Genomic DNA, 10323 nt, shown 5'->3' with positions numbered 1-10323 from the left:
ACGTGCTCTAATGCCTCCTCCTTCTCCTTCTTTGATACAGCAACTTGCTCTAATTCCTCCTCCTCCTCCTCCTCTGATACAGCAAAGTGCTCTAATCTACTTCTCTGATGCAGCAACGTGCTCTAATGCCTCCTCCTCCTCTGATGCAGCAACGTGCTCTAATGCCTCCTCCTCCTCTGATGCAGCAACGTGCTCTAATGCCTCCTCCTCCTCTGATGCAGCAACGTGCTCTAATGCCTCCTCCTCCTCCTCCTCTTATGCAGCAACGTGCTCTAATGCCTCCTCCTCTGATGCAGCAACGTGCTCTAATGCCTCCTCCTCCTCCTCTGATGCAGCAACGTGCTCTAATGCCTCCTCCTCCTCTGATGCAGCAACGTGCTCTAATGCCTCCTCCTCCTCCTCTTATGCAGCAACCTGCTCTAATGCCTCCTCCTCCTCCTCTTATGCAGCAACCTGCTCTAATGCCTCCTCCTCCTCCTCTTATGCAGCAACGTGCTCTAATGCCTCCTCCTCTGATATAGCAATGTGCTCTAATGCCTCCTCCTTCTCCTCCTCTGATGCAGCAATGTGCTCTAATGCCTCCTCCTCCTCCTCCTCTGATACAGCAAAGTGCTTTAATGCCTCCTCCACCTCTGATACAGCAACGTGCTCTAATGCCTCCTCCTCCTCCTCTGATACAGCAATGTGCTCTAATACCTCCTCCTCCTCTGTTACAGCAAAGTGCTCTAATGCCTCCTCCTCCTCCTCTGATACAGCAAAGTGCTCTAATTCCTCCTCCTCCTCCTCTGATACAGCAAAGTGCTCTAATGCCTCCTCCTCCTCTGACACAGCAACGTGCTCTAATGCCTCCTCCTCCTCTGACACAGCAACGTGCTCTAATGCCTCCTCCTCCTCTGATTCAGCAATGTGCTCTAATGCCTCCTCCTCCTCTGATGCAGCAAAGTGCTCTAATGCCTCCTCCTTCTCTGATACAGCAGCGTGCTCTAATGCCTCCTCCTCCTTCTTCTTTGATACAGCAACGTGCTCTAATGCCTCCTCCTCCTCTGATGCAGCGTGCTCTAATGCCTCCTCCTTCTCCTTCTCTGATACAGCAGCGTGCTCTAATGCCTCCTTCTCCTTCTTTGATACAGCAGCGTGCTCTAATGCCTCCTCCTTCTCCTTCTCTGATACAGCAACGTGCTCTAATGCCTCCTCCTTCTCCTTCTTTGATACAGCAACTTGCTCTAATTCCTCCTCCTCCTCCTCCTCTGATACAGCAAAGTGCTCTAATCTACTTCTCTGATGCAGCAACATGCTCTAATGCCTCCTCCTCCTCTGATGCAGCAACGTGCTCTAATGCCTCCTCCTCCTCTGATGCAGCAACGTGCTCTAATGTCTCCTCCTCTGATGCAGCAATGTGCTCTAATGCCTCCTCCTCCTCTGATGCAGCAACGTGCTCTAATGCCTCCTCCTCCTCTGATGCAGCAACGTGTTCTAATGCCTCCTCCTCCTCTGATGCAGCAAAGTGCTCTAATGCCTCCTCCTCCTCTGATGCAGCAACGTGCTCTAATGCCTCCTCCTCCTCCTCCTCTTATGCAGCAAAGTGCTCTAATGCCTCCTCCTCCTCCTCCTCTTATGCAGCAACGTGCTCTAATGCCTCCTCCTCCTCCTCCTCTTATGCAGCAACGTGCTCTAATGCCTCCTCCTCCTCCTCTGATGCAGCAACGTGCTCTAATGCCTCCTCCTCCTCTGATGCAGCAACGTGCTCTAATGCCTCCTCCTCCTCCTCTTATGCAGCAACCTGCTCTAATGCCTCCTCCTCCTCCTCTTATGCAGCAACCTGCTCTAATGCCTCCTCCTCCTCCTCTTATGCAGCAACGTGCTCTAATGCCTCCTCCTCTGATATAGCAATGTGCTCTAATGCCTCCTCCTTCTCCTCCTCTGATGCAGCAATGTGCTCTAATGCCTCCTCCTCCTCCTCCTCTGATACAGCAATGTGCTCTAATGCCTCCTCCTTCTCCTCCTCTGATGCAGCAATGTGCTCTAATGCCTCCTCTCCCCCTCTTCCTCCTCCTCTGCCTTGAGTTGTGGGCTGTGGTTTGCCAGGTGTGAGTGTATTGTCATGTTCAGATCAACCCCCTGGTCCAGTGATGTAGCAGTGTCAGACAGGGCCTCTGAGACGTCATGACTGATCAGGTCCCCTGTGGCGGCTCCACCAGAGGGAGGGGACATCAGGTCTTGGGGGTTGGGGTGGTGTTGACGACAGGAGACATCCCCGTCATTGGCTAGCATGGACACGTCCTTGGTCATGTGACCCATGTCAATGGAGGAGACCATCTCTGATAGGTCAGGTGTCAGAGCCTCAGAGATACTGGAGGAATCTGACAGTGAAACAGAACAACAGGAAAACATGTTTGTCGTCAAATCCAAACTGCCCACTTGCAACGTCTTTCCTATGATACGACATACAAATGATATTTTCAGCCTCCGTTTTGTTTCTAGTTTGGGTTTTATTTTAATTTTACCACCCACCAGCATGTTTATTATTCAGAAAGAGCTGCAAAGTTCTCCCTCTTGGTGACTGAGAAGTGCCAAACAGCTACGGAGCTGTGGAGCTGATTAAAATAAGGGCTTCAAACTTTAGTTCTCTCACTTCCACTTTTTTATTCCTTCCAGAAATTGGATCATTTGTAAATGTTCACTTATTTTTTAGATAGTTTGTATGAATATATATATATCTGAGCGTTTTATAAATGGTATAATTACGTGATATGATAGCTTTTTTGAAAACCCGCTCCCCACTGTGCTCTCCCATATTAGCAGTGGTTTCTAACTATTTCTATGGTGGATTTATAATTCCACCTGATTCACAATTTATGGGAGATTACACAACTTTGGAGATAACAATAGATGGAGAAGTCAAAGTTTTCCCTAAATCAATGACAAATCCAGCTCCAGAAGCAGCCATAGAGCCAGCTGGATAATCTGTTGAATACGGTGTAGTTAAAAAAACAAACATCAACATTAGATTACATAAACTAGCTAGATAAGGTTATCAACATAGCTAGCTACACAGACCGCTGTCAGTGTCCTAGTTGTTGATGTTTAGCCACTCCATGTGGAAATTCCCACACCCAATTCGTGAATATGTATAAGTAGCCTTTGTCATTCTTCTGAGGTGGAACCTAATTGTGGGTTTCATCTCTAGGACAGGAAATTACATCGAAATAGTGGTGGCAACTTCCTCTGGGGGAGTCCTTTAACACAGAGACCCAGAAAACACAACAAATATTGAAGCATTTTATGGCCGGATTCCCAGACACAGATTAAACCTAGTCCAGGTTAAAACAGAATTCGCAAATAATTTATATTTTCTGAATTTAAAAACAGCTTTTTAGTCCAGGACCAGGCTTAATCTGTGTCTGGGAAACTGGCCCTGATGATTCTATTATTTCCTGAGTAGAAGGTTACCTGGGTCCATGATTCTCTGGATGGGAGGAGGTAGATGTAGAGAGGGGACCTGGATGGGCTGCTGCGGACCCAACACTCCTTCACCCGGCTGACCAGATGGAGAGGTTAAGACCAGATGGAGAGGTTAAGACCAGATGGAGAGGTTAAGACCAGATTGAGAGGTTAAGGCCAGATGGAGAGGTTAAGTAGAGGTTAAGGCCAGATGGAGAGGTTAAGGCCAGATGGAGAGGTTAAGGCCAGATGGAGAGGTTAAGGCCAGATGGAAAGGTTAAGGTAGAGGTTAAGACCAGATGGAGAGGTTAAGGCCAGATGGATAGGTTAAGGCCAGATGGAGAGGTTAAGGCCAGATGGAGAGGTTAAGGCCAGACGGAGAGGTTAAGACCAGATGGAGAAGTTAAGGTAGAGGTTAAGACCAGATGGAGAGGTTAAGGTAGAGGTTAAGACCAGATGGAGAGGTTAAGGTAGAGGTTAAGACCAGATGGAGAGGTTAAGGTAGAGGTTAAGACCAGATGGAGAGGTTAAGGCCAGATGGAGAGGTTAAGGCCAGATGGAGAGGTTAAGGCCAGATGGAGAGGTTAAGACCAGATGGAGAGGTTAAGACCAGATGGAGAGGTTAAGGCCAGATATATAGGTTAAGACCAGATGGAGAGGTTAAGATCAGATGGAGAGGTTAAGACCAGATGGAGAGGTTAAGGTCAGATGGAGAGGTTAAGACCAGATGGAGAGGTTAAGACCAGATGGAGAGGTTAAGACCAGATGGAGAGGTTAAGATAGAGGTTAAGACCAGATGGAGAGGTTAAGGTAGAGGTTAAGACCAGATGGAGAGGTTAAGGCCAGACGGAGAGGTTAAGGCCAGATGGAGAGGTTAAGGTCAGATGGAGAGGTTAAGACCAGATGGAGAGGTTAAGGTCAGATGGAGAGGTTAAGACCAGATGGAGAGGTTAAGACCAGATGGAGAGGTTAAGATAGAGGTTAAGACCAGATGGAGAGGTTAAGGTAGAGGTTAAGACCAGATGGAGAGGTTAAGGCCAGACGGAGAGGTTAAGGCCAGATGGAGAGGTTAAGGTCAGATGGAGAGGTTAAGACCAGATGGAGAGGTTAAGGTCAGATGGAGAGGTTAAGACCAGATGGAGAGGTTAAGACCAGATGGAGAGGTTAAGACCAGATTCAGAGGTTAAGATAGAGGTTAAGACCAGATGGAGAGGTTAAGGTAGAGGTTAAGACCAGATGGAGAGGTTAAGGCCAGATGGAGAGGTTAAGGCCAGACGGAGAGGTTAAGGCCAGATGGAGAGGTTAAGGTCAGATGGAGAGGTTAAGACCAGATGGAGAGGTTAAGGTCAGATGGAGAGGTTAAGACCAGATGGAGAGGTTAAGACCAGATGGAGAGGTTAAGACCAGATTCAGAGGTTAAGATAGAGGTTAAGACCAGATGGAGAGGTTAAGGTAGAGGTTAAGACCAGATGGAGAGGTTAAGGCCAGATGGAGAGGTTAAGGCCAGATGGAGAGGTTAAGGTCAGATGGAGAGGTTAAGACCAGATGGAGAGGTTAAGACCAGATGGAGAGGTTAAGACCAGATTCAGAGGTTAAGATAGAGGTTAAGACCAGATGGAGAGGTTAAGGTAGAGGTTAAGACCAGATGGAGAGGTTAAGGCCAGATGGAGAGGTTAAGGCCAGATGGAGAGGTTAAGGCCAGATGGAGAGGTTAAGGCCAGATGGAGAGGTTAAGACCAGATGGAGAAGTTAAGGCCAGATGGAGAGGTTAAGGCCAGATGGCGAGGTTAAGACCAGATGGAGAGGTTAAGATCAGATGGAGAGGTTAAGACCAGATGGAGAGGTTAAGGCCAGATGGAGAGGTTAAGGCCAGATGGAGAGGTTAAGACCAGATGGAGAGGTTAAGGCCAGATGGAGAGGTTAAGGCCAGATGGAGAGGTTAAGGCCAGATGGAGAGGTTAAGGCCAGATGGAGAGGTTAAGACCAGATGGAGAGGTTAAGGCCAGATGGAGAGGTTAAGGCCAGATGGCGAGGTTAAGACCAGATGGAGAGGTTAAGATCAGATGGAGAGGTTAAGACCAGATGGAGAGGTTAATGTAGAGGTTAAGACCAGATGGAGAGGTTAAGGCCAGATGGAGTGGTTAAGACCAGATGGAGAGGTTAAAGGGAACTTGAGATGACAGACAGTGCTACTACTGTATATCCTGGATGTATTTGCTCTCCAACATAAAGGGTCTCTTAGATTAATAAAGTTTAAATAAAACATGTAACTTAGCTACATATCATTCTAAATACACTTGGGATATTCAAAGAAAATGTATCATATTTATCTAAAAGAAATCCTAACCATTTATCAACCGTCAGTAAAATGGTCTCGTCTGAAAGGGAACGAGAGGTGAGATGTGAAGGTGTTTACCTCAGTGTGGTGGCCAGGGGGGATCTCTCGGGTTCTGCTGTTGTCATCAGGTGTAGGTAAAGGAAGGGCCCCATGGCTGTTCAGGTTAACAGGGCGGCTTGGGATTCGGTGCAAGTAGCCGTATCCAATACCACAACCTAAGCTGAGATAGAATTAAACAATATTCCTGGAGGGGCTATGGTATATTGTGAATATTGCCGTTGCTAAGGGGGTATGGTATATTGTGAATATACCTGTTGCTAAGGGGGTATGGTATATTGTGAATATAGCCGTTGCTAAGGGGGTATGGTATATTGTGAATATACCTGTTGCTAAGGGGGTATGGTATATTGTGAATATAGCCGTTGCTAAGGGGGTATGGTATATTGTGAATATACCTGTTGCTAAGGGGGTATGGTATATTGTGAATATAGCCGTTGCTAAGGGGCTATGGTATATTGTGAATATAGCCGTTGCTAAGGGGCTATGGTATATTGTGAATATACCTGTTGCTAAGGGGCTATGGTATATTGTGAATATAGCCGTTGCTAAGGGACTATGGTATATTGTGAATATACCCGTTGCTAAGGGGCTATGGTATATTGTGAATATAGCCGTTGCTAAGGGGGTATGGTATATTGTGAATATAGCCGTTGCTAAGGGGCTATGGTATATTGTGAATATACCTGTTGCTAAGGGGCTATGGTATATTGTGAATATAGCCGTTGCTAAGGGGCTATGGTATATTGTGAATATACCCGTTGCAAAGGGGCTATGGTATATTGTGAATATACCCGTTGCTAAGGGGCTATGGTATATTGTGAATATAGCCGTTGCTAAGGGGGTATGGTATACTGTGAATATAGCCGTTGCTAAGGGGCTATGGTATATTGTGAATATACCTGTTGCTAAGGGGCTATGGTATATTGTGAATATACCCGTTGCTAAGGGGCTATGGTATATTGTGAATATACCTGTTGCTAAGGGGGTATGGTATACTGTGAATATAGCCGTTGCTAAGGGGCTATGGTATATTGTGAATATACCTGTTGCTAAGGGGCTATGGTATACTGTGAATATACCCGTTGCTAAGGGGCTATGGTATATTGTGAATATACCTGTTGCTAAGGGGGTATGGTATATTGTGAATATAGCCGTTGCTAAGGGGCTATGGTATATTGTGAATATACCTGTTGCTAAGGGGGTATGGTATATTGTGAATATACCTGTTGCTAAGGGGGTATGGTATACTGTGAATATAGCCGTTGCTAAGGGGCTATGGTATATTGTGAATATACCTGTTGCTAAGGGGCTATGGTATATTGTGAATATACCTGTTGCTAAGGGGCTATGGTATATTGTGAATATACCTGTTGCTAAGGGGCTATGGTATATTGTGAATATACCTGTTGCTAAGGGGGTATGGTATATTGTGAATATACCCGTTGCTAAGGGGCTATGGTATATTGTGAATATACCTGTTGCTAAGGGGCTATGGTATATTGTGAATATACCTGTTGCTAAGGGGGTATGGTATACTGTGAATATAGCCGTTGCTAAGGGGCTATGGTATATTGTGAATATACCTGTTGCTAAGGGGCTATGGTATACTGTGAATATACCCGTTGCTAAGGGGCTATGGTATATTGTGAATATACCTGTTGCTAAGGGGGTATGGTATACTGTGAATATACCCGTTGCTAAGGGGCTATGGTATACTGTGAATATACCCGTTGCTAAGGGGCTATGGTATATTGTGAATATACCTGTTGCTAAGGGGCTATGGTATATTGTGAATATACCTGTTGCTAAGGGGCTATGGTATACTGTGAATATACCCGTTGCTAAGGGGCTATGGTATATTGTGAATATACCTGTTGCTAAGGGGGTATGGTATATTGTGAATATAGCCGTTGCTAAGGGGGTATGGTATATTGTGAATATACCTGTTGCTAAGGGGGTATGGTATATTGTGAATATAGCCGTTGCTAAGGGGCTATGGTATATTGTGAATATAGCCGTTGCTAAGGGGCTATGGTATATTGTGAATATACCTGTTGCTAAGGGGCTATGGTATATTGTGAATATAGCCGTTGCTAAGGGACTATGGTATATTGTGAATATACCCGTTGCTAAGGGGCTATGGTATATTGTGAATATAGCCGTTGCTAAGGGGGTATGGTATATTGTGAATATAGCCGTTGCTAAGGGGCTATGGTATATTGTGAATATACCTGTTGCTAAGGGGCTATGGTATATTGTGAATATAGCCGTTGCTAAGGGGCTATGGTATATTGTGAATATACCCGTTGCAAAGGGGCTATGGTATATTGTGAATATACCCGTTGCTAAGGGGCTATGGTATATTGTGAATATAGCCGTTGCTAAGGGGGTATGGTATACTGTGAATATAGCCGTTGCTAAGGGGCTATGGTATATTGTGAATATACCTGTTGCTAAGGGGCTATGGTATATTGTGAATATACCCGTTGCTAAGGGGCTATGGTATATTGTGAATATACCTGTTGCTAAGGGGGTATGGTATACTGTGAATATAGCCGTTGCTAAGGGGCTATGGTATATTGTGAATATACCTGTTGCTAAGGGGCTATGGTATACTGTGAATATACCCGTTGCTAAGGGGCTATGGTATATTGTGAATATACCTGTTGCTAAGGGGGTATGGTATATTGTGAATATAGCCGTTGCTAAGGGGCTATGGTATATTGTGAATATACCTGTTGCTAAGGGGGTATGGTATATTGTGAATATACCTGTTGCTAAGGGGGTATGGTATACTGTGAATATAGCCGTTGCTAAGGGGCTATGGTATATTGTGAATATACCTGTTGCTAAGGGGCTATGGTATATTGTGAATATACCTGTTGCTAAGGGGCTATGGTATATTGTGAATATACCTGTTGCTAAGGGGCTATGGTATATTGTGAATATACCTGTTGCTAAGGGGGTATGGTATATTGTGAATATACCCGTTGCTAAGGGGCTATGGTATATTGTGAATATACCTGTTGCTAAGGGGCTATGGTATATTGTGAATATACCTGTTGCTAAGGGGGTATGGTATACTGTGAATATAGCCGTTGCTAAGGGGCTATGGTATATTGTGAATATACCTGTTGCTAAGGGGCTATGGTATACTGTGAATATACCCGTTGCTAAGGGGCTATGGTATATTGTGAATATACCTGTTGCTAAGGGGGTATGGTATATTGTGAATATAGCCGTTGCTAAGGGGCTATGGTATATTGTGAATATACCTGTTGCTAAGGGGGTATGGTATACTGTGAATATACCCGTTGCTAAGGGGCTATGGTATACTGTGAATATACCCGTTGCTAAGGGGCTATGGTATATTGTGAATATACCTGTTGCTAAGGGGCTATGGTATATTGTGAATATACCTGTTGCTAAGGGGCTATGGTATACTGTGAATATACCCGTTGCTAAGGGGCTATGGTATATTGTGAATATACCTGTTGCTAAGGGGGTATGGTATATTGTGAATATAGCCGTTGCTAAGGGGGTATGGTATATTGTGAATATACCCGTTGCTAAGGGGGTATGGTATATTGTGAACATACCCGTTGCTAAAGGTTGTAGCAGGGTATGAAGCGGTAGCGGGATAAAAACAGACTTTCTCTCCTAAAAGAGGTTGATACAGGCTGTTAGAGTGGAGAGAGGTTTACCTGCCCTCTCCGCCCCAGGCTCCATTGGGGGTAACCACCAGCTCTCTACAGAGGTCTGTCCCAGTGTTGTAGACCAGCAGCTTCAGAGGCTTGCCCTCGTTGCTCTCGATCAGGGTGAACAAGTCCTCAGACTGCAGAGTGAAACAACACAATCATAGACACTGCAGTAAGAAAAAAGGGCAATCTGGGAGGAAAAACATGCCAGCTAACAGTGAACAAAACATATCTGGTGAAATGGATTTTCCATGCAAACAATAGGTTACTGGTCTTAATCGTACATCTTGCAACACCTGGTCCGCTCCAACAATGAAGTCTTGGTGTGCCTGCAAGCCAGCCAACGCTGCTGGGGAATTAGATTCCACATCCTGAAAGAAAAGGAAGAAGTTATCATTTCTGATCTTACAAACTAATTGAAAACCGCAAACTAATTAAAAACCCCAGAGGTATGTGATGTGGTGTCTGCTGTGTATAAAGCCACTAGAGTCCTATACATGAGGCTACATGAGTTCTATGATAACGAAGCAACAACAGAAGCTCCACTGTGACTTGTCCTAACTCACCAGGACGTGCCAGACCTTCTCATGGGCTCCCTGGAAGCTGCAGAAGCGTACAGAAGCCCCCAGGAGCCCCTGCCCCCCCCACATGTTGCTAGGAACCACCTCCAGCTCTCTAACCCTAAGAGCCTTGGTGCTCCACAACTCCAGCCTCACTGCCTTCTCCACGTTGGCCTTCAAAAGGGCCTTCAGCAGGTCATTCTCTCTGTTCTGGAATGAGGAGAGG

General features: G+C 45.5%; 1 protein-coding gene across 1 annotated transcript in view; it reads right to left on the bottom strand.

The window, feature by feature from the left end:
* Positions 1–1892: 1892 nt before the first annotated feature.
* Positions 1893–10323, bottom strand: part of LOC110536523 (Golgi reassembly-stacking protein 1) — a 28700-nt gene continuing 20269 nt past the window's right edge. The window contains exons 3-8 of the mRNA XM_036934647.1: positions 10104–10307; positions 9822–9908; positions 9544–9674; positions 5858–5999; positions 3451–3538; positions 1893–2360 (exon numbers count right to left, since the gene is read on the bottom strand). Coding sequence (XP_036790542.1) covers positions 2023–2360; positions 3451–3538; positions 5858–5999; positions 9544–9674; positions 9822–9908; positions 10104–10307 — 990 coding nt within the window. The 3' untranslated portion in view covers positions 1893–2022. The remainder of the gene's footprint in view (positions 2361–3450; positions 3539–5857; positions 6000–9543; positions 9675–9821; positions 9909–10103; positions 10308–10323) is intronic.

Source organism: Oncorhynchus mykiss, chromosome 11 (genome assembly GCF_013265735.2).
Source record: "Oncorhynchus mykiss isolate Arlee chromosome 11, USDA_OmykA_1.1, whole genome shotgun sequence".
Lineage (NCBI taxonomy): Eukaryota > Metazoa > Chordata > Actinopteri > Salmoniformes > Salmonidae > Oncorhynchus > Oncorhynchus mykiss.
The sequence above is the reverse complement of the archived record's forward strand: the minus strand, read 5'-3'. Positions and strand labels throughout refer to the sequence as shown.